This window comes from Chelonoidis abingdonii, chromosome 6, assembly GCF_003597395.2.
Source record: "Chelonoidis abingdonii isolate Lonesome George chromosome 6, CheloAbing_2.0, whole genome shotgun sequence".
Taxonomy (NCBI): Eukaryota; Metazoa; Chordata; order Testudines; family Testudinidae; genus Chelonoidis; species Chelonoidis abingdonii.
This window is the reverse complement of record NC_133774.1, coordinates 94,145,672-94,170,186: the sequence shown is the minus strand read 5'-3', so window position 1 is coordinate 94,170,186 and position 24,515 is coordinate 94,145,672. Positions and strand designations below refer to the sequence as shown.

At 46.9% G+C, this 24,515-nt stretch overlaps 2 protein-coding genes and 1 long non-coding RNA gene across 4 annotated transcripts in view; 1 reads left to right on the top strand and 2 right to left on the bottom strand.

The window, feature by feature from the left end:
• The window catches only part of LOC116823410 (relaxin-3-like), a 15,152-nt gene extending 6,000 nt beyond the window's left edge, over positions 1 to 9,152 (bottom strand). Inside the window, exon 1 of the mRNA XM_032777920.2 lies at positions 8,912 to 9,152. Within this exon, the coding sequence (XP_032633811.1) occupies positions 8,912 to 9,152 (241 nt within the window). The remainder of the gene's footprint in view (positions 1 to 8,911) is intronic.
• Positions 6,636 to 24,515, top strand: LOC142046995 (uncharacterized). The gene is made up of 2 exons (XR_012656137.1): positions 6,636 to 7,821; positions 24,158 to 24,515. It is a non-coding gene; the product is annotated as an uncharacterized LOC142046995 (long non-coding RNA).
• The window catches only part of PLGRKT (plasminogen receptor with a C-terminal lysine), a 45,746-nt gene continuing 43,252 nt past the window's right edge, over positions 22,022 to 24,515 (bottom strand). For both annotated transcript variants that reach the window (XM_032777932.2, XM_032777941.2), the window contains exon 5: positions 22,022 to 22,277. In XM_032777932.2, the coding sequence (XP_032633823.1) occupies positions 22,156 to 22,277 (122 nt within the window). In that variant the 3' untranslated portion in view covers positions 22,022 to 22,155. The remainder of the gene's footprint in view (positions 22,278 to 24,515) is intronic.

Below are 24,515 nucleotides of genomic sequence, written 5' to 3'. Positions count from 1 at the left end.
CAACATTTCCTAACTGCGCTAAGCAACATGGCAGATGCTTTAGGAGACACAGAACATACATCTATGATTGTAAGGTGTGATGAATATAAATGTCAAAATGGCTCTATCAAACAATGTTGCCATGTAGAAGCACCATCCTAGAGGTTTGCAAGCTTCCTACGGTGTGGACCACCTTTTCAATTCTTATTGGCTACTATTCTTGATTGCATGAACCACTGTCCCTGTAAGGGTGCATAACTCACCCCTGCAGCACCTCCTGCTGGTTGTCTCTGGGAATTAGCGTTTCCAGCCTCCAGAGCACTCTCTGCAGGCTGGTGTACCACTACCGCTTGGCCCCCTGTGTCCCTCACAGACCTAGTACCCAGTTGTCTGGGGTGCTGCCCCCTGGCAGTAACCCACTCTTTCTGGGTCTCCCCATCCAGGGGAACCCCTAGCCCCTACCCCACATCGCCCCAGTCGTGGCTACAGCCAGTCACCATCTAGCCCCCGCGCCGTGGCGGGGACTGCAATCTATCAGCCAATCATCACAGGCAACAAGGGGTTTGGACCTGCTGCCTCTGGCTGCCCATGGGCTGCCCCTTCAATCCAGTACCTAATAGACCTTACCAGGCCTGCAGCTTGGGGCTTTCCTAGGCCAGAGCTCCTCAGCTCCCTTGGCCTTTCCCCAGCCCTGCTCCACTCCAGATACCTGGTTAACCTCCCTGCAGCCAGGCCTTTCTCTCTCTGAACACAGAGAGAGACTGCTGAGTGCCTGGCTCCCAGCCTTTTTATACAGGGCTATCTTAGAGGCCTGATTGGGGTGTGGCTCAGCTGCGTGGCTTCCCCAATCAATCTAGTAGCTGCTTTTCCTGCCACAGCCCTCTCCCAGGCCTGTTTTAAGCCCTTCAGGGCAGGAGCGGGGTAACCACCCCGCTAAGTGCCCTATTTGCAGACACCACCAGTTGCTTACATAGGGTAATGTTCGGGAAGTATTTATATATTTTCAACTAATGCTTTGGCTCTCTGTTTAATCTCTCCCTCCCATCTGCTCTCTCTCTCTCAACTGGGAAGAAGGAAGGTTGCAGCTTAGTTACACACCAACTCTGTGCAGGCCACAATTTGGGAACTTCTGTGGGTGGCTAAAAGAACAAAGCAGCACAACCACCTGTTTCATGAAATCTATCAATGAAAAGTTTCCCTCATAAGTGTAAGCACAGTCAGCATGGGGATATCACAAACATCACCAACCTAGACTGTAAAAGCCATTCCATGTGAAATCCCTATTTTCCCTTCCTTTGATAGTAGGCAAAATCCTTTAGTATTACAGTTTCTCTTATCTACTCTTGGGGCCCTAAATAACATTTTTCTTTATAATTTCAGCAAAATCAATTCAGGCACTGAACTAGGAGCATGGCAGAAAAGTGCCCTTTGGGGGAAAAGAATACTTAAGATGCTGCTTTGCCTCAAATGAACAGATTTGTTTTTAAACTTCATCCATGTCTTGAACTAAGTCCTCTGAAGACAAGTCATTTCAACAAAATGTATTAATTTTTATTTAAACTTGTGAGTATATCAGAACGGAGTGATATGCAAAAAACTACATGTACTGGATAAGACTGTCACCCCAGCTTCAGCCTTTTTCCATGAGGTAAACGGGATAGAGTGGTATTATGGGGCCCTAAAAGCTCAGTATCCCTTCAACAGAGGATTTCCCTAGCACAGGGACTGCATAAGACAGACATAAGTACCCCTTCCAAAGCCCTAGTGTAGGAAGCATGTCTGGGCTCTTCTAGGCAGTGATGCAGCACAGAGAGGCTGCCATAACTTAAACAAGCCCCTACAGCTAAGTAACATTAGAGCTGCTCCAGCCCCTGAAGCATCGCCAGGAGCAGGAGAGTACAAAAGTGGCTTAGTCACCTCAGCCTGCCCACCCCACTTCTCTAGGCTGAGGGATCTGTATTGTACCTCTTAGAGGTGCAAAATAGAACCTTAGCCCCCATACTTAACATGCTACTTGGGGAAGCACCATACCTGTAGTTTCTCATTGACTACTATATCCTTCCAAGTCATTGATAATGGGCTGTTAATGGGCTGTTAATAGGACTATTCTTCCTCAGAGGTTTTGGGAACCATGTAGTTTGTTAGCTTTTAAGACAAAAGCTCTTATGGCTGCCATGAAATTGAATGACTGAAAAGTCCACATGAACACTGAAGGATTAATGCTGTGAGCCCATGAGCACTCATGATGCAGTCTGTTTATCAAGATCAGTTCCATCTCAATCCCATTCAGAGATCCTAATACTAGATGATAGTGCATCCATCCAAGTTTGGAGTGAGAAGGCATATTTTTGAGGCAAACCCTTATCTACCTAAATTTTTATCTTACAGAAGCTACTGTGGCATGAATGCTGATGACTTGCTGTTGAAAGCATGGCTGTGCCTCTAGCTAAGAGAGAGGTCAAAGCAGGAGACTATGAGGAAAATAAAACAGTTATAGGTTTAAGGTTCCTAGATGGCCCTAGTACATGTACTGCTGTCACCATTTTTTTAAAAAAAAGTACCTTTTCCTTTGATTGGATCTGTTTCTGATGGATTATATTTCAGAACACAAGGATAAATCAAATTATCTGATTTTCCTGAGCCATCCAGCTATTACAAGAGTACATGTCCATTTCTACCCTGCTGCTCAGATAAATGGGAAAAACATACTGAATACTTCAAATACAGCAGAATAAGTTAGGTGCCTACTATCAAGAAGGAACTTTCTGATGCTTGAGGATTGCATTGACTGCCCTAAGTCTGTACAACTTTCTTACAAGGACACTGCTCTTGTCACACATTTGCAGAGCTGCTCTTTCACCCCAGTTTATTAGAAATTTCAGTATTTGCTTAAGCACTTATTTTACTGATGCTGGTTATAGTTCAGAGTACGTAGGTATCTTGAACTGATTTTACAGTAACAGGTTTAATGGCTAGTGTAAATAAAATAACCTTTAAATTGCATTACTCCAAAGGAAATCTTTTCAAGCTATAATTTTGTTATTCAATTAGTATTTACAATTAATCCCTTTTACATGACGACAATTTTCTTTAAAAAGATCTTTCAGAATAAATTAACCCAATAAATAGAAGAGCAAGTCTAGCCTTCTCCATCCATTTAAATACCTGTATATGATCTAGTGTATACGGTGTGATGGGGACCTTATTAGTGTTGCAGAACATCTTTTTAACTTTGTGCTGTAAATATTATTGATCTATTTTGTATTACATATTTTGATAAAGGAATTTTGCCTAAACAAAATAAAAAATCTTTGATCCATATAAGTGCTTGTCTACACAAATATTTAGTTTGCAGCAAGCTACGATGTGAATCGTCCCCCTACTAGCCTGCTACAAACTAAGTGTCCATGTGGACCTTGCTGACTCTTTGAAATGAATGGCATCAGGGTCCACATGGACAGTTAGTCCGTGGCAGATTCACACCCGAGCTTGCTGAGAACTAAATGTTCATGGAGACCAGCTCTAAGTAACCAACTAATATAGCATTCAAATGTGAGGAAGCTATCATACCTGGCATCGAAAAGATTAACTGAGTAACGATACAGGGACCAAGGCCCAGTTCCCCAGTAGGACTCAAGCGCCTAGCTCCAAAATTTAGGCACCACTGAGATCCCCACAACACCTGCTCAGCTGTCATCAATTCTGGAAGTGACTGTAAAAGTCCCCATGGTTTCTGCCTCTGGATAGGTGCACATCTCAATCTAGGGTGACCAGATACCAAGTGTAAAAAATCGGGACAGACTTTTTTTCACGGCGGGGGGTGGGGGAGGGGAATAATTGCATATACAAGAAAAGTCTCTAATATTGAGACCTTTGGTCACCCTAAGCCCAGGGCTCCCTAACACAGCTCAGCTGACTCAAGTCCCACTAACCCTGCGCTTAAACTGTGGTGCAGACTCACCCAAAGTGGCCACTGATTCTTCCACCTGGCTTTATAATCACCCCCCACCCCCACTGCAGGAGATAGTTGCGGGGGGCACATGGGAAACTGCACCACATCGAGGCACCACCTGCCCCTGCTCTCTGCCACGGCCCCTTTGGTGCCTTCCCTGCCTCTGGCTGCTGCAGGCTGCAAGCCCTGGCCAAATGCCCTCATTGGATCATGGCTGCTGCCAGGCAGCAGCCTGGGCAGGGCAGCTGCATGGAGGCAGCATAGTGGGGGGCTGGGGAGCTATTTATCCCACTGGTGCACACGGCGCCTGACACTGAATGGAGCCCACATGCTGTAGGGAACTGTCCACACGGTGAGTGGGGAGTGGAGGTACGTGGTCTGTGGGGCGGGGCAGTGCCAGGGCCTCCTCTAGCCGCCTGGAGCCAGGCAGCGGCAGCTCCCAGGAAGCATCCAGCAGGTCCCTCTGGCTCCTAGGGTCAGGTTGGGTTGGGTGGGGTGGGGAAGGGCTCTCTGCCCGCTGCCAGCGCCTGAAAGCCCCACCCCTGCAGCTCAGATTGGGCAGGAGGGAGCCGGTGCAGCACACGGAGACCCCCTCTGCCTCTGTGCCTAGGGGCTGCCAGCACTGCTGGCTCCTGCCGGTGGGCAGACGCGCCACTGGGAGTGGCCTCAGGAAGCACTGCCATGCCAGTGAGTGGTCCGCGATATCGGGACAAAGGGCGTCCCAACTGATGTGCGGTCGGGACGTGGGACAAATGTGTTAAAATCGGGACTGCCCCGATAAAATCGGGACGTCTGGTCACCCTATCTCAATCTCATGCCTAAATCCCAGTGGAGTCCTTTGCCTATCTCACCTGCAGGGCCCAATCAGGTAAGTGTTCTCAAAGCACACCTAACTCTACACACATAGTGGGGAGAGCAGGGACAAGCGATGTAGATGTCCCTCATGCTTCAGTCCAGTGGTGAGGGCACTCACCACATCTCAGATGAGTACCCTCAGCAATGGACTATTGAGCCATTCTCTCTCTCTCACTCTTTGGTCCAATATTTAATTATTTATAAAAAAATTAAATAGCTTCAATAGGAAGACTTCAGAGAGAGCCACAGCAGAGTATTCCAGACCCCAATAGTTAGGACCCTCACGTGAGAGGTGAGAAACTCCCATCCAAATCCCTCTTCTTCAGGGAGAATCAAGAACTCGCACATCTGGGAGGGTGCCCTCACCACTGGGCTAAAGGTTATAAGGGAGTTGCTCTATTTCTCTCTCACCCTCCACCCCCAACCATTTTGTGTGGAGTTAGATGTGCACCGTCGCTGTTCTTGCTAGAAACAGATTAGGTGCCTGATATCAGAACAGGGTTTCTGGCTGCGGACCTTAAGTGCCTTCCTCTAGCTTGAACTTGGGCATCTAACTCCCTGAAAGAGGTGGGGTTTCAGACACACCCTACTCTTCAACTCCCCACCACCAATGTGCTGGTTTTTGTGGATCTCATTCCCAGGTGTGTAAATCTTTCCATGCATTGTATACAGAGCCTAGATGCTTAACTCAGATCTGAGGATTCTGAGGTAGCTAAGTGCCTAAAAAGTTAAGCATTGCAATATTCAGCCTTGCACCACACAAGTCCCTTTGTGGATTTACACCCAAGTTCTCTTGTCACAAAATACAGTAACCCCTGCTGAAGTCCGTAAGAGTTAATTGTACCCTGCTAAATAAGAATGGGACCAAATATGATTTGTTCTATAATGTACTACTGAAAGAAGGGATCACTTTCCAATTCTCAACTCCACAACGTAGTCTTCAAGTCTTGGAGTCTGACTCTCCCCAGTCAACAGCTCTCCCAAAAAAGCAATTTCACCCTGTTACTCTTACACCTTTCACTTCAGTTATGTCAGCAGTGTTACATTTTTTTAGTCAGGAAAAGGAACTTCTCTATTTGTGACATGCGGAATGCTGAAATAAGTTGGGGGAGACAACAAGACAGTGGAGTAATGTTATTTGGTTTTTCAGCTCAGAAGGTGTATTTCATGCTCCAGTAGGCACTTGGTAAGACCAGGCTGTCAGAATAATCAGTGGCCAAACACAGCACACCCTTATTAGCACATCTGTGGCAAATATTATGGTAATAGGTTTTTTCATTGTTAAAACAATGCTTTAAAATGTGGTTTATCAATTATGTGATATATAAATGTACAAACTAAGTATCAGGTAGAAATAATGCCTTTGTGTGTGCATCAAACTGATGAATAGTTGTGAACTATAACAGTTTGTCTGCATGCAGGACAATCTCTTAGTTAAATTAATAAGTAAAAGGCTACATTGTAAGCTCTTTGGAGCAGGGACCGTCTTGAGTTATGCTTCTGCAGTGCCTAGCACAATGGGATTTTGATCCATGTGTGCGGGTTCTGGATACTGCTATAATACAATAAAAAAACCTAAGAAATAATGTGACTACAGAGACATGGTCATAAATGTGTACTTTGTTCAGCAGTTAGTTGTTAAAACTCCTAAACACTAACAATAAATACAGTACAGGTTGACTAATCCAGAAGTCTTAGGAAGTGCTTTGGAGTCGGTTGCTATTTCTGACTTCTAAATACACAATAGGAATCATTTTAACATGACTTGAACAACAGTGGAAGGGTTTAATCTTTAAGCAAATACACCTTTTATGACAGGGGTTCTCAACAAATTTTTGGTGGCATTATTGCTGATGGCCCCTCTGCCAATTTTTCCCTAATATACTTAATTAACTTTAGGAAAAACAAACAAATATGCACATATACATGTCCAAATCACTGTAATCTACCAATTTAGGGTTGGTTGTTTTTTGCAGGCTCAATAATAAAAATAATGTACAGTTGTCGCTATTCTTTATTGGACCTAAACAGCACAGAAACACAAATAAGGTGCTTTGAATGTTCTTGTTTTTTTTCTTATTGTTTCTTTTGCCAAGACTTGCTATCGCCTATGTGTGCTGTGAAAAGTGATATTTGTACGTTTGTTAGTACAGCGAGTCTCATCTTACGCGGGGGTTCTGTTCCACGGTTAGCGCGTAAAGTGAAAACCGCGTATAGTCAAAATTGCATTGAGTTGAAGGGCGGGCGGAATTGCCCGCACTATAAGTACAGTATTAAAATTATTTCTCTTTTTTTTTTTTTTTGGTTTTGCCAACCGCGTAAAGCTGAAATTGTGCATGTTAAATGCTTGTAAGATGTGACAGACCTGTATCACTTTTCACAGCAGATTTACTCAGCCCCGACAAGCCTGGGGACAAATTAAGCCCTGGATGGGGAGGTGAGTACACAGGCAATAGGGGTGATGGGGCACTGAGGGAGGCAGCAGGGGGCCGAGAGAGAGCTTGGACCTAGAGCCTGTTACCATGCAGTCAAGGAATGGAGCCTAAAGTCCAATGCCAGGGGACAGGGCCCAGGGACAAAGCCTGAAGCCCTGTGGCTGGAGCCTGCCCCCACTGCCCTTGTAAAGGTAGGGAGCTCACTGGCTGCCTGCTCCTCCAGCTTGTGTGGCTCCAGAGTGGGGCAGGGCCTAACCACTGCTGGCTGACCCTGGGTAAGGGCTGCTTCTTTGCCCCCTCTCTCACCCCCAAATCCCCACCCAGAAGGCTGTGGCTGCAAGAAAAGCCCCTGGTGGCTGCACTGGAGAAATGCTGTGAGCATAGCCATGATTCAATGTTGTTGTTTTTCCTGGGATGATGGATTAAACAAGTTTCACTAATAGAAGCATTTATTTGAACATGTCCCATCATTAGCAAAGTAGAAGTGCCCCCATGTGTTTGTGGGTTTTTAAGTGATTTGTGACAGTGCTCTGCTCCTCAGTCAGTCCATGTGGCATCAGCTACAACCCCCTTACCACCATATTCAATATGGAAGAGGGGGTAAGTAGTAGATCGTTCTTTAAAGTGTGTGCCCATAACAAAGATGTGGTTAATTTCATTTGTTTGGAGTCTAAGCAGAGAGAAGACTGAGCACTTGCCCATACTGCAGCTGCTGTGGCATTACAGCTGTGTTAGGCAGGTGCTGCAGTGACTCAAGGGGTTTTGCTGTCAGTGTGGTTAATCCACCCCCTAAGAGGCAGAAGCTACAGCAACACAAGAATTCTGTCAGCACAGCAGTGTCTAGACCTGGGCTAAGATGGGCTTCGCTACGTCTCTGGAGGGTGTGAATTTTTCTCCCCCTTGAGCAACAGAGCTAGGTCAACCTATGTTGTAGGTGTACAGCAGCCCTTTGTTTCCCCAAGGGGTTGCTTGAAAGTCAGCCAAGCTTCGTGGGCAGAAAGACGGGTTTTCGCTGCCCTGGCCTGCGAGTAGCAGCGAAACTTGGTGAGAACTTTGCCACTTTCGCCGGAGCTGTGAAATGGAGTAAGACGGTCTCGCTCCCTCCTAGGTACTTGTATGGGGTCTATGAGGGTAGCACGTGAGCACACGCGAATGTTAATGACTTTAGCCGGCCCGGGCAGCCCTGGCAGTGCGCGAATGGCCGCAGCTAACAGAGTGGGACCAGCGGTGCGCGGGAGCAGGGACGGTCACGTCCCAGGCTCGTGTCTTACCCTTCCTGGCGCGTACGGGTGGGTTCCGCGCTGGTCCCCGGGCCAAGGGCGCAGCAGGCTCCCCAAGAACGAGGGGCGGAGATAGACAGGGAAGTTGGCCGCTTCCCCTCATCGGCCGTAGCCGAGGGGAGGGGCGCAGGCGACGTAGTTTCTCGCTTTCAAAAGACTGAAAAGCCGAGACTGCGCCTAGCTCTGCCCCGTCCAATCAGCAGCCGCCTCCCCTGCCCCAGTCCCGGCCCCGGCCATACAAGGGACACCTCGCCGCCGCCACCACGTCGGGTGCGAGCCCGGCCCGCTCACCTGATCTCGAGCCGGGCTGCAGGGGGAGCAGGTCCCAGCGCGGTGCCCCGCTCGTGCCAGCCCCTCCGTTTGCAGCCGGGGGGGACGCACCCCAGCCCCCGCGCTCCCCGGTCACTCACCAGCGCCAGGCAGCGGCTCCTCCGTCTGCAGGGCCAATCGCTTCCAGCGGGACCCGCCGCAGGTGAAGATCACGGCGCGGATGAACTCCCGGCCGCACAGCTTCACCCCGTACTCGCCGCCCGGTCCGCCGCCGCGGGGCACCGCTGCCGCATCTGGGGAGCCCTGCGCGCTCAGCTCCGCCGGCAGCCCCGCTAACAGCAGCCCCGCGCACAGCATCCGCAGTCTCAGCCGCAGCCTCATCCCGGCGCGCAGCCCGGACCTACCCTAACACCCGCCCGCTAGACGGTCACACACCGCCTTGCTCTGCCTCGCGCCAACAGCCCGCCTCGTGCTGCGCGCCCGCCACTCGCTGACTCCCGCTTATATACAGTGCCGAGCGCGGCAGGCGCTGAGTCAGCCACGCGCACAGCCCAGCTCCGGGGGTGAGGGGGCGGGGGGCACAGCTCGGCTAGCCACCGCCTCCCTCCGCCTGGCTGCACTGAGCTATTGGCTTGCGGTGCATGCCCGCGTTCCCATAATAACCCCACATCCACACTGGAGACCCCCTCCCCTCCCGCCTTTGCAAACCAGCCCTAAAGGAGCAGCGCTAGCACCAGCCGCTGTCCCGCCAGACCCTCGCCTTTGCAATGCAGGCAGTAGGGGGCGCCCTGCTGTCCCCCTCGCCCGTGGCGCCAGCGCTACTGCTGGACCATGGTGCATCCACCAGCATTGCCCCTTGGAGCGCTCACCGCCGCGGAGTGCTCTGCTCCTCCCCTTCAGCCACCCCGCTGTGGCTGTAAGACTACTCCCTGCTCTTCTGACTGCGATTGAATATAGTGCACGCGGGCAGCAGGGGAATGACTGTATCAGGCTAGTAAAGGTAGTGGGGTAGAGCGATAAAGAGCACATCGGCCCGAGCTGACAGTAACTTGACATTGATAAACACCTAGTACAAATGATGTTAAAAAAATAACCTCTTCCTGCGCAGCATGTTCCTTTCAGTCACATTTCCCTATAGTTACTTTTGCATCATCCACACCCACCCCTGAATACAGGCATAATATCTTGAATAGTGCGTTGAATAGTGCGTTGTAAAGAAGCATTGCTATATAAATCCTGTAATTTTAAATCAACTTTTATACAGCAGGCATAACCAACACTCTTTCAATAATTTGCCATTAATTTCATTCTAACTGGAGGCAAAGTCACAGAAGCTGTTAATCACACACAGGAAAGCTGTTCAAAACAAATCTACACACAAGAAAAACAGCTAAAATAGTTGTATTGCAAGTTAACAAATTAGAGTAATATATTTTTTGTGTTCACCTATTTGTAATAGCATTATATAGGCAACAGCAAAGCAGCAAAATTATGTTTAGTCTAAGAAATGTGAGGCCTTGGCTACACTGGCACTTTACAGCGCTGCAACTTTCTCCGCTTAGGGGGTGTGAAGAAAACACCCCCGAGCTGCAAGATACAGCGCTGTAAAGCGCAGCTCCCAGCGCTGCAACCTAATCCCCATGAGGAGGTGGAGTACGTGCAGCGCTGGGAGAACTCTCTCTCAGCGCTGGCGCTGCGACCACACTCACACTTCAAATTGCTCCGCAGCAGCGCTTTGAAGTTTGGAGTGTTGCCAAGCCCATACTGGTAGAAATGTTAGTGGGTATGGCTACATTAGAAATTTCAAAGCGCTGCCCCGGCACCGCCACGGCAGTGCTTTCAAGTGTGAGTGTAGTCAGAGCCGCAGCGCTGGGAGAGAGCTCTCCCAGCGCTGCTTGTAAACCACATCCCTTATGAGTGTAGCGTGCAGCGCTGGGAGCCGCCCTGATTACACTGACACTTTACAGCGCTGCATCTTGCAGCGCTCAGGGAGGTGTTTTTTCACACCCCTGAGCGTGAAAGTTGCAGCGCTGTAAAGTGCCAGTGTAGCCATACCCTAAGAAACTCTGGCCCTTAATATCACTTCTTTTCTAGGGACACAGAATGCTATCCTACTTCCTGACTAACTCGTATTATCTTAAAGGTAATACTTTCACCAATTGCCCTTAAACGGTGCAATTGTTCTATGTTAATGTCTGTATTTCCTAACACCTGCGATTGCAGCCATTCCACAGTTTTGCTTAAAGTACAGACAGCATTTCTTAATCCTTCTATTTTCCCAATTATAATTCATTACTTCACATCCCTCACACTCGTTTAGAAACTAAATAAAAAAAAAAAAGATTCGCACAGCCCCTTACGCATTTCAGTTCTCAGGCTCCAACCAGCAATAGTTCATAAAGTGAGGAGTTATTAAAGCTTTATTTCCACTGTCGACTGTTTCTTCTGAACCCCAAAGGGCCAGCCATGTTACCAGATCAGGCCTTGGCTCACTTGGAATGTGCAACGCTGGGGCTAAGCTGTGGTCGTCAGCTGTGTAGGACAGCGCTGCAGTGTGGCCACACTCACAGCTACCACGCTGCAGTGTGGCCACATTTGCAGCAGTTGCAGACACTGTTGGAGTGGTGCATTGTGCGGCAGCTTCCCACAGAGCACCTCGTCCTATTTTGGCACTGTGGGTCTGTGGGAAGGCGGACGGGAAGGGGTGCGGGTCTTCCACTTACCTGTCCAACACCCGTGGTGCATTGCTCAGCAGGTTTGGTGCCATTGTGAGTCTGCAGCGCAGCTTTCTGTTAGAAATGGAGCCCGACTCCGAAGGACTTTGCTGATGGAATGTCACCAGCACATCACGTTGCAGTGAGCTATTCCTTTGCTCCAAGGACAGTGAGGAGTTCCAACAACGATGATACAGATATAGTCACCTGACGCACTGACAGTAATTGTTGCGGCAGTAACGGACGTGGCTCAGCGCGTGGAATTGCCGCTTTGGCTCGGGAAACAAGCACTGAGTGGTGGGATCACATCGTCCTGCAAGTCTGGATGACGAGCAGTGGCTGCATACTTTCGGCATGAGGAAAGCCACTTTCATGGGACTGTGTGCTGAGCTCGCCCACCTGCGGCGCAAAGACACGGTTGGGCTGCCATGTCAGTGGAGAGAGGGTGGCTATTTGCAGTCTGAGATGGCAACTCCAGACAGCCTACGAATCGGGGGCGAACCAGTTTGGAGTGAGGAAAGTCGACCGTTGGATAGTCTTGATGCAAGTTTGCCGCCTTAATGCATCCTGCTAGGAAAGAACCGGACTCTGGGGAACGTGCAGGACATTCTGAGGCTTTGCACAAATGCGTTTCTCTAACTCTGGGGGCGATAGATGACGCATATTTCCTATCTGCGCCCCACCCCACAGGCATCGAGTAACATTAATCGAAGGGGTGATTTATCTCTGTTCTCCAGGCGCTTGTGGATCACGTTGGGCGTTTCACTGACATTACACAGCTGCTGGAAAGGTGCATGATGCACGCATCTTTCGGAACGTGGCTTGTTCAGGAAGCTGCAGGCTGGGACTTTTTCCCAGACCAGAAGATCACGTAGGGACGTCGAAATGCCCACTGGGATCCTGTGGAGACCCCCGTTGTACCCGTTAATGCCTTGGCTCATGAACCGTAACAAGGCAAGCTTGACAGGACAAGGAGCGGTTCAAGCAGGCTGAGCCGGTGCAGAATGACTGTGGAGGTGCTTTCGGACCCCCGTTTAAAGGGACGACTGGAGGTGTCTTTATGGAAGCTAGACTTGGGATTGCTGCTTCCCCCTGGGTATATATCCACGTGCTTTACCCTCTGATCTTTGTGAGGAAGTGTGAAACATTCAGTGACGCATGGACCTCAGGGTTCAATGCCTTGGAGGGGCTAATTTGCCAGCCAGAGCGAGCTACTAGAGAGGCCCAGCACAGGGTTCAAGGATTAGGGATGCCTTTGAGGAGCAATTGAGGTGAAGCCAACAGTAAGGTTTGTGCCTTGCACTGGGTAACGTGCAGTGGTTTAGAATGATTTTTCCCTTGGGTTTACAGTATGTTTCTCTTTCTGGCCAATAATAACTGTTTTAAAAGTCAAGAAATCATTTATTAAAAATTACAGTACAATAAAAAGTCAGGGGGGGAGTAGGGTGCTTGGGAAAAACTGGTTTTTTACGTTCGATGTTTGCTATGTCCTGCCTGGAGTGCTCCTGCAATGCTTGCTGCACTTCAAGATTACTATGCTGCATGGTTGATGGGCGTTTGCGTGCAAGGGTAAGGGCGTAGTCTTCAGGCTTGGTAGGTGAACGTACAGGTGTGGGGGGCAAGCTGTGGTGGTAAGAAGCGGATGCTGGGAAAGGGTATGACGCAACTCTAGGCAAAAAGGAGAGAGCTTTGGGATGGGGGTGTGCGTGTAGCTGGATAGATCTGCCTGCAGGCTACGTGACTGATATACGTCTGTTTTGGCGCGCCAGGAGGGCTTATAGCTGGGTTTGTTTTCTTTGCCAGTTCTTTTTTCCTGCTTTTATTTCGCCACTGTGCATTTTCTCTCTCAGTCCTGCACTCTGACTGTCTTCTGCATTACTGATTCATAATGCTTCACAATCCTCTTTGGTTCTCCTTTGCGCCTCTCAAGTTATGTAGTCTCTTTCTGTACCACTTAGAGCAGTAGATTAAGAACACTTAAAAGGACAACTGAACAGAACATTATCACAGAGACTGCATTGTTTATATCACGGTGCAGGAGTTTTAGATCTTCTTACCCTCTTACACATACCTAACATAGCACAGAGAGGCAACAGCAGTCAGAAGACATGATGAGTACTGGGGGCTTGGTCACTATGAATCAATTTTCTGCTGCGACATCCCTGGGAAGGTGAGCTGCCTGAGTGAGTCAGGGCTCAATGGGGTTCTTGCATTGGGAAGCAGAGAACAGCTTGCAAGGGGGGACAGTGCACTAACAGTATCCCTCCATTTTCCACGGATTTTATCCTTCCAGATATATCCCTGCTCGGCACCTGGGAAGAGCGGAGGTCTTTCTCCAGCAATGTGGATTCGCCCTGGTTCCCTATGCAGCTTGCTTGTGTGCAGCAATGGTCCCCCCACCCCTCACGCACAGTGGTGTGGACGCGTTAGCTGACTGCGGACAAAGGATCACAGTGCTCTCCCTTATAATTGCGCAAAGCACATTGCCCACGCTCTTAGGCAGAAATTTTGCAGGAGATTCAGAGAGCCGATTTAGCGCGATGGATAGACCAAACAATGGGCTATTTCACCTCAGCATGCATGCATGCACTTCAGGCAGCCTCACTGCCCCCCCCCCACAACAAAACATTTTAAAAAGCTGCTTACCGGGATATGCTCCTCTGCTGCTGGCTTCACAACAAAGTTCCAGCTGCATGCGGACTGGCTAGCTTCCTCCTGGTTTGAGAGAGCTCCTGGCTGCTGCTCCTGACTCTGGGGTATCTATCCACCCCCCGTACCTCACTCTTGCGTTCCTCCACACCCTCCCCCACCTTTCTCTCCTGCTCTGAACTGTCCATCGTGATTTCTCGGCTTTGCAGGGGGTCACCCCCAAGTATCTATCCAGCTTGTTGCAAAAACGGCAGGTTGTGGGGCAGCCACCTGCAGCGCCGGTTCCCTCACTGGCTTTGCAATCAGGCACTCTGCAGCTCTTTTACTTTAACCCTGCACTGCAGTGCGTCCCGTTCATGGGCCCCTTTGCTTGCATGGACTTTATCTGCCCAAGATATCAATAATTTTCTTACAGCTGGAGTGCCGCTGATAACTGCACAGACTTCCTCACCCCAAACACTGATGACGGTCCTGCAGCTCGCCATTGCTCCATGCTAGGCTTCTTTAGGGTGTGGAGGCCTGGTCCATGATTTGATTGATTGCACTCACGCCCCCCCCCCATGGCAGAGCAAACAGGGAGGAGATTTTTTAAAATTCCTGGGGCAATTAAAGAGGCAGGTCACCTGAGCCCAGGAGTGGAGTGCAAGCATGGCCAGATGACTAAAAACGGTATGCTGGGATACTCCTAATACCCTGGAGGCAAATTACAGCGCTTTTTGGTAGTGTCCACTAACCTGTGACCAGGCTGATACAACGCTGGAATCGCTTACACCCAATTCGCTACACCGGAAGCAGACCCAGGTGTACAGCCAGCGCTGCAAACAGGGAGTTGCAGCGCTGGCTGAGCTTGTAAGTGTAGACACCTGCTAAGTTGCAGCACTGTAACCCCCTCACCAACGCTGCAACTTGCAAGTGTAGCCATGCCCTTAGTAATTCTTTTTAGAAGTTACTTTCACGCTTGAGTTTTGAGGGGAAAAATCCCTCATGTGTACTTAATGTTGGACTGCATGCCACCAAGAAAACAAAAATAATCACTGCTACACCTCATATCTTTCCTAGATCTGTGTATGTAGCTGTAACCCTTTCCTTTCAACTGCTTGTCAACCTTTATTTACATTTTTAGGGCTAAAGACAGGGTAGGTAGTGGAAAGCAGGGCTGTGGCTATGTCTGTAAGAAAGGAGTGCCATTTATAAATGCAACTTTGAGATTAATCTTGGAATATAGTTAAAATATTTTAAAAAAATACTTGGTGCCAGAAGTGTCCAGCTGCTGCAAATTAATGGTGTCCATTTTCTTAGTTTCAGCTGGTCTTTTTGGTGGAAGTATGTGTACAAAAAACATTTATTTGCCATATTATTATTGTGCTTTCTGTAATACAATACACTGTTGTGTATTGGCTCCTGGCACTTGTAACCATTGAGCAGTTGTGCCTTTTCCCAATAGCATGTCACTGATGAGATTTCAGAAAGTATTAGGTAAAGTGAATATGTCCTTATAATTTAGTTGCACAAACTCCCACACAGAAAAGGTTTGTTAAACTGCTAAAGATAACTATCCATCCACACCTATCTTTAAAAATTAGGAAATGTCCAGTTTAGATCCTTCTTTAACTACTAAAATTAAATTTATCATTTTCAATCATAGACTGCACCCTATATACTCCAAAATTGTACAGCACGGCATCCAATCATAATACAAAACCTCAGTTCTTTCTGACCTCAGCAACATCAACATATCTGTTAGATATCTATGCATTGGGGAATTACATTATATTTTTCCCCACAGGAAAGCATGTTAGAGGTAATAAGAAGGGGGGGAAGTGATATGAGGCAGATTTGAAAAAGTAAAAATGTTCCATATTTCGCTGGTTACTGTAGTGAAATAAGAAGAAAAAATTAACATAATGCCACTGGGCAACAAGCAATAGCATGGGTAACAGTTAGGAAAAGGTCCTGCTCACTTCCATTCACATCCTGCTCTCTGCCTCATAACTGTAATTGTAAATGCCTCTGCATTGTAATCTATCTATATAGGGTTGGTTTGTTTTTGCAGGCTCAATAATAAAAATAACGTACAGTTGTCTCTATTCTTTATTGGTCCTAAACAGAATAGAAACACAAATAAGGTGCTTTGAACATTCGTTCCAGGGGTACATCAATTCATCAAGATATTTGCCTAGTTTTACAACAGGCTACATAAAAAGCACTAGCAAATTCAGTACTAAACTAAAATTTCATGCAATGACTTATTCATACTGCTCTATATCCTATACACTGAAATGTCAGTATAATAATTATAAAATAAATCAACTAGAATATGAATATATGAAGTGAGAAAGCAAGCAACTTTTCAGTCATAGTGTGCTGTGACACTTGTATTTTTATGTCTGATTTTGTAAGCAAGTAGTTTTTAAGTGAGGTGAAATTTGTGGGTACACAAGACAAATCAGACTCCTGAAAGGGGTACAGTTGTCTGGAAAGGTTGAGAGCTGTTGCACTAGATGATGTGATGATTAATATGTTCCTATCTGAATGTAACTGATCTTTTACCATAATCACACCAAATTTGCAAATACCTTGACTCATGTTGTATTGAGGGGAAGACACTCTGAATGCCATGAGTGAAACAGAAGAAGTGCAATGGTGTGATGTTATCTAGAAGCATTTCTAAAATTCCCACTACCCCAGACTCAGGCCACGTCTACACTACGGGATAATACTGAATTAGCTAAAATCGGTTTTATAAAACTGATATTATAAATTCGATTTCATGCGGTCCCACTAGGCACAGTAATTCGGCGTTGTGCGTCCATGGTTCGAGGCTAACGTCGATTTCTGAAGCGTTGCATTGTGGGTAGCTATTCCGTAGCTATCCCATAGTTCCCGCAGTCTCCCCTGCCCCTTGGAATTCTGGGTTGAATCATTATTGTCCGGGTGGTTCTGGGTAAATGTCGTCAGTCATTCCTTCCTCCGGGAAAACATCAGCTGACAATCCTTTCGCGCCGTTTTTCCCTGGATTGCCCTGGCAGACGCCATAGCACGGCAACCATGGAGCCCGTTCAGCTTTTTTTTTTCCAGCACCGTATGTGTACTGGATGCCGCGGACAGAAGCGATACTCCAGCGCTACACAGCAGCATTCACTTGCTTTTGCATGATAGCAGAGATGGTTACCAGTCGTTCTGTACCGTCTACTGCCGGAGTAAACTGGCAATGAATGACGGTTATCTTCTCCCCCCCTCTGTACTGTTCCGCTGCTATCATGAGTGCCCCTGGCTGAAATCGGCCCGGGGGAGGGCGCAAACGCAAAAGCAAAATTGGGATTGACTCCCCGAGAGTCAATCCCTCCCTTATGGTTTCTAAAAATAGAGTCAGTCCTGCCTAGAATAAAGGGGCAAGTGTATTAGAGGTGTACCAGTATCAGAGCACAGCTGCTCCGTGTCAGTATTCACAGGGGTGCCCCCCTGCAAAAACCCCACCCGTTGCTTCCCTTCTCCCCCAACCTTCCTGGGCTACCGTGGCAGTGTCCTCCCATTTGTGTCATGAAGTATAAAAGAATGCAGGAATAAGAAACAGACTTGATTAGTGACATAAAATGAGGGGGAGGCAGCCTCCCGGCGCGATGATAGTCCAGGCAGGACATTAAGCGGTGTGGGGAGAGGAGCACAGCATGCTGCTGCTATGACAGTCCAGGCAGTACAGAATCTTTTCTTTACACAGGAAAGGGAGGGGGCTGATTGAAGCTTCAGCCCCCAGTTGCTATGAGGAAGACGGTTACCAGCCGTTCTGTACCATCTACTGGGAATAAACTGGGAGTCATTCCCATTTTTACCCAGGCGCCCCCGGCCAGCCTCACTAAGGCCAGCCAGGAGCACTCATGGGCTGATGGCGAACATGGATATCAGTCATATTGCACCGTCTACCACCGGGGAGGGGAGAGGAGCAGGATACTGCTCTTCACTGCTGCAGCATCGCGTCTACCAGCAGCATTCAGTACACATAGGGTGACACTGAAAAGAAGTCAAGAAATGATTTCTTTCCTCTTTTCTTTCACGTGGTGGTGGGGGGGGGAAGAAACTGAGGAGCTATTCCCTGAACCACGCCAGACACTGTGTTTGAACTACAGACATTGGGAGCTCAGCCAAGAATGCAAATACTTTTCAGAGACTGCTGTGGACTGTGGGATAGCTGGAGTCCTCAGTACCCCCTCCCTCCCTCCATGAGCGTCCATTTTGATTCTTTGGCTTTCCGTTACACTTGTCATGCAGCACTGTGTAGCCTGGAGATTTTTTTCAAACGCTTTGGCATTTCGTTCTTCTGTAACGGAGCTCTGATACAACAGATTTGTCTCCCCATAAAGCGATCAGATCCAGTATCTCCCCGTACGGTCCATGCTGGAGCTCTTTTTGGATTTGGGGTTACTGCATCGCCACCCGTGCTGATCAGAGCTCCACGCTGGGCAAACAGGAAAATGTAATTCAAAAAGTTCGCGGGGCTTTTCCTGTTTACCTGCCCGCTGCATCCGAGTTCAGATTGCTGTCCAGAGCGGTCAGTGGTGCACTGTGGGATACCGCCCGGAGGCCAATAACGTCGATTTCCGTCCACACTAACCGTAATCCGATATGTTAATATCGAATTTAGCGCTACTCCTCTCGTCGGGGAGGAGTACAGAAATCGATTTAAAGAGCCCTTTATATCGATATAAAGGGCATTGTAGTGTGGACGGGTACAGCGTTAAATCGATTTAGCGCTCTTTAAATCGATTTAAACGCGTAGTGTAGACCAGGCCTTAAGTGCCACTACAAGATTATGAGTGATACATTTTGGCCAAAATAGGACTGAAATCCTCAGAGAATGCTGCTAGAGTTTACCACTTCATTGTTTGTGGTGTGCGGTGTGCCTCCATACAGAGATGGGTTTTGCAGGATGTCCCACGCATGGATCAAGTTGGGCTCAGCCTGATCTCTGCTAGTAAGGAGTTTTGTAGCTTGGGCATTACTGAAAGTTCTGTCCTCTACCTCTTGCCCAACTGATCTCTCTGTATGATGCTAAATCTGACCTGTACAGGATTTACACTGCATTTTAGAATCTCAGAAAGGGTTGTTCAGGCCATACTCCAGAAGGTGACATGTTGATATCCATGGAGGGAATAAAAAATTCTCACCACTCGTGAATGTATGGCTTATACCGTGGTTCTTATAATCTAGGAGTACTGCCTCCTAGTTCCCTCTTATGTAGCCACAGGTTTCTATTTCAAAATATCCGACCCCAGGCACATTGTGTGCATGCGTAGGCCTCAGTGGAATACAGTAGGGACCATCATTTGAAGAAGAAATACCACTTACTGAAAGATGCACAGAGAAACAGGACAAAATAATTGAAAATAAAAAACATTGTCTTCCATCTCCACCCAACTCCTTGTGTTCCACACTCATCTGTCACATCTTACCTCCATTTATACTGTAAGCTCACTGGGGCAAGAATGGTCTTATTTTTTGTTTCTACAGTATGCAGCATACTGGGGTTCCAATCCTGGTTGTGCTCTGGGTGCAAGTGCAATACAAATAATTAGTAATCATAAAGGGGGAGGCAAGCCCAATTAGTTTGGGTATGTTTGTTTAGGAGGTCCAGAAGCTTCCATCTAAACATTTAAAAGCACTTTATAAATATTGATTCTCACAGCACCTGTGTGAGCTGCAGTTATAGTAAGAATCATCATCCCCGTTTTACAAATGGGAAAACAGAGATACAGAGAGACAATTAATCCAAGATCACACAGAAAAAGGGAGAGCATCAAGTACCTAGATGCCATGACTATGCGCCTCCTGTAAACCCTAGCCCATGTTCCCAAAGAGCATTGTCAGAACTAGAGTTGTGAGGATGGAGCAGGGAGTTATAGTGCAGGTCTGAACCAGCCAGGAGATATTTAGAGCAGATAATACTGTGGATCAGAACCACGGTGCATTGGAAGAATTGAGTTTCTTGATGAGGGCAAGAAAGACACATCGTGCACAGAATATCTGGCAATGTTTTGGTAGAGTTTTAACTTTTTTATTATGACTTACCTCCCACTTTCCTGTAAAGAGCGGCCAACTGAGTGACACTGATTCAGGAAGGATGGCTATCAGGCATCACAGGAGAGAAAAATCAACAGGGTTAGGATGGTAGTTCTAGTCTCAGGTTAGGTCAGGCCCCAGACAAGTATTTTCCCTCTCCCTCAAGTTGATCGCCTCACTGTCTAACAAACAAAGAAAAATCAGCCTGTGATATGTTGGAGGCAGTCCTGCAGTTAAGACCATTTGAGTTTCAAAGTGAGAAGAGCAGCGTATTTTTGATACTGGCTTTTATTTGGGGGGGGGGGGTGTAAAAAGTGGTGTCAGTTACAGTGCAAACTGCATTGTAGACCCCTTTTAGTCCCTCTCACGTACATCCCTGTGGGGCTGGTCCATGCTGCCTTCACCCCTCTCTGGGCAGCATCATTCAGTTGAACCCCTCGGACTGAATCTCTGAAGGACAGACTCCAACCATGTTAATGTGACAGGCCAAAATAATTTTGGCATCTGTAAGTTACTGCCGCAAGCTCCTGAAGGAGCTAAGTTTGCTGTGTCACAGAAACAGCATCTTCAAAACAAACCATCATTCACCCATATGTATAAAGCACGTAGAGCAAAATGTAAAAACAATAAGGGTCTCTATGCATATTTCTCCATAGCTAACCCTTAGAATTTCCTTGCAAGCTTTGGTATGTTTCATCTGGCCCAGTTACCTCCATCTCTGGATTTGGACAAGCAGACTGTCCTTCTCGCCAGCTGTGGCTCTAGACATTTCGCCGCCCCAAGGAGGGCGGTGTGCCGCGAGGGACGCTCTGCCAGTCACCAGGAGGCCAGCAGGTGGCTCTGGTGGACCTACTGCAGGCATGCCTGTGGAGGTCCACCAGAGCCACGGGACTAGCGGACTGTTGCAGGGACACCTGTGGGAGGTCCGCCGGAGCCACCTGCTGCCCTACTGGTGACTGGCAGAGCGCCCCCCGCGGCATGCCACCCCAGTACGTGCTTGGCATGCTGGGGCCTGGAGGTGCCCCTGCTTCTCAACATTCTCTTTCTATGTCTCCCCTTCTATGCCTGTCAACACACACTGATGCTCCCTGGGCAGTCATGCTTGGCACTTCCAACCCCACCTCCTTTTTCTAGGCTCGAGGTCCTATATCAGTTTAGTATCTTCCCTGGCAGATGCAGATTAGCCTACCCATGCTAGCTTGAATCTAGTGTGGGTAACAATAGCAGTGAAGACAGCACAGCATAGGCTTCAGAGCAGGGTAGTGACCAGGGACCATGCAGAGCTTGTACTAACCATGCTGAAACCTGTGCTGTGCTGTCTTCACTGCTACTGCTACCCACAGTAGCTCGATTCAAGCTAGCTGCACAGCTTTTGCTGTGTTAACATATCCACTGTTAACTAGTGATATCTGTATTTCTGAACTTTGATAAAAGTTTTTAGTATAAAATTTGAAGCAAATCTGGCAAACTTGGATCCTATAATTCAGCAGCTAGAAAGAGTGGCCTGATTTACCGTTCCCATTGATGTCAGTTTGAGCTGTTGGTGTTCTAGCATGCCTGAAAACTTAATCCATGTTTAATACAGGTGCCTAAATACAGTTGTAGGTACTTAAATTTGAAAAAACATGTCGCTATAGTTGATAGGCCAGATCCTTAACCCCTGGTTATAGAGGAAAGAGGTATTTTCAAACTAAGTAATAATGAAGTTAGAATTGAAGAGCAGGAATTCATGATGTTTCATGCTAGGGGATAAACAAGAACTATTGAAATTAAAATATTTGCAGTAAATACATAAAATATTAAAAAGAAAAAACATTGTCTTGAAAAAAACCCTATTTTTAAATGAAATTTATTTTATTTTAAAAATATTGCATTCTCAAAACAAATAATCTGACATATTTTAAGTCAGCAACATGATTACAAACAATTAATTTTGTGTTTTGAAGTACTGAGTGGTTACAGTCTTCTTATTTTTCTATAAAGAACTTGCTTTGAGCTCTTCTGGCTTTTTCAAGGCTTTCAAAAGTGAGGGCTCCTTTTGGCATTTCTAGCAAGGTGTTCTCTGTGTCAAGTATGTTCTCTGCTTCACCTTAAAAAAAACAAACAAACATATAACTGCATCTTTGCACTTTAATAAGAACAAAAAAAAGTTTTCAGAGAAATTGTATATGTTTTGTTTGAAGGCTTGAATAACTAAAGAATATTAGATGTTTACTTAAATAATTATAACTGGGGCTCATAGTACCACTTATTTTTAAGGTTGCCCAACATTTTTTTATTATAAGTCCCCGTTTTCAGTTATTTAGAATTTTGCCAAATGTTTGGGCTGAAATTTTCCATGCCATGTGTCTGCCTTAAGCTAAATTTGTTCGGAAACTTTCATTTATTTCCAAGAACAAGGCTAAAGAAAAATGCTTTTTTGCCCATGTTAAAAAGTTCTAGCAACCTTTTCTTTGACAAGTGTTAGTGCCCCCATGTTTTGGAGTAAGGACATGAAATTTAACAGATGTCCGTTGTGTCAGGGATATGCTTTTCCCATTCCCAGGAAAATCCTCCCAAATTTGGCCAAATTATAAGCCTTTGAAAAACAGCAGTTGCACATGTTCAACAGAGAGATGCTAGTTTCTCAGCTAAATTTCTTTGATTCTGCTCATACTGAACATGCTTCATCCAAGACTGAGTAGGACTTTCCCTGCAAGTATGGCTCTGTTCTACTGTGGACCAGGCTCCAAAACAGAGAACAGGGATACTGTCTCTCCTGTACTCTCAGTTGACTCCCACCCCATCCCGACAGGCCAGGCCGAGTGGAGGAGTAAGCTGCTTGATCTGAATACAAGGAGACAAGGGGCAGACCTGTAGTGGGGAATAAATTGGAAAATGGAACCAGGGAGGGAAGGCACAGATCTAACTGCAGGCTGATGGCAGGGAGTGGGGAGTGAAACAGGGAGCCAATATATCACCAGGGGTAGACTGGGATGAAATAAAGAGCTGGTGGCAGGGGAGCAGGACTGGCTGGCAAGGAGACAAACAAGAAGAGGAGTGAGAGAGCAGGGGATAAAAACTGGTAGCAGAAGACAGAGGGATGAAGATTGGGAACCAACACAAGGAGGGGCAGACTGGGATAGGATGAGGAGCTAGTGGGGGGGACAGACTGCCTGCATAAGGAGACGAGTTGGGGGGAAACAGACTGAACAAGAAGCTGGGGAGGGAGACTGATTGGTAGGCACTGGGGATAGAAAAAGTGGGAATGTGTTCAGCAAGACAGACAGACTGAACAAGGAGCTGGGAAGTGTGGTTGGCGAAGACTGGCCAATCAAGTGAAATATGGATAGGGAGATAGAGGGGACTGGGCAAGGAGATAGGGACTGGAACAAAAAAAAAAAAAAAAAAGAGAGTCCAGAGACTGAGAACTGGACATGGTGGGCAACAAGGCTGGGATGAGAAGCCTAAGGAGTGGTGACAGGGACAGGAGCCAGAATCTTGACTGGGACAAATTGGAAGGGACAGGGCAAAAGAATCTGTTTCCATTGAGAATGCTCTTCTTCAGAACCTGGAATGGATACCAAGATTCCTAAGTGTCAGCAGTCAGCAGACATGGTGAAACTCACTGGCAACATGTCCAGTCCCCGCTCTAGGGCAATTCCACATAAAGGATGATAACCTAACACTGCTTGCATTTACTCAGTTAGCTCAAGTGACAGATGTCTGTGCAGTAGGTCTAAAGGTTCCAATCGGGCTGATGACCCATGTGGGTGTCAATGATGCCACATGATGAAATTTCTGTTTTCAGTTTGCTTTTTTAAAAATCTAGGAAGTTACACACAAAACACTATGTAAAAAGAACATTAAGATTGCAAAATCAAGTGCTCAAAAGTTAAAAAAAAAATACTAGAATTAAGGAATCTTAATTCAGCTCCCATGTGCCTAATACAGCCTTTAATTACATCATCATACTATTTTTTCCCACAGACCACTGCTTCATTCAGTGCACAAGATGGACAATGCACAATTAATGAGAAGCTATTTAATATTTTGTTTATCCTCATTGTTCAATGTGTGGCCTTAGGCCTTATTTACTGCACACTATTTACTGTTCTAAAGACAAAACTACTGATTCTGTGTTGATGATCATGTATGACTGTCATAATTTATATGTACGAGGGGGCCAAATTAAGGTTGAATAGGCAATCTTAATTCTGGTTGTTTTTTTCCCTAACTTTTGTGATTGACTGTGGAACTTTAACAATGTCCTTTTAACATAGTTTTGTGTGCAATTACATATAAGCTCAATGCTGTATAAAATTTGAAAATAAATCTTATAGCTGAG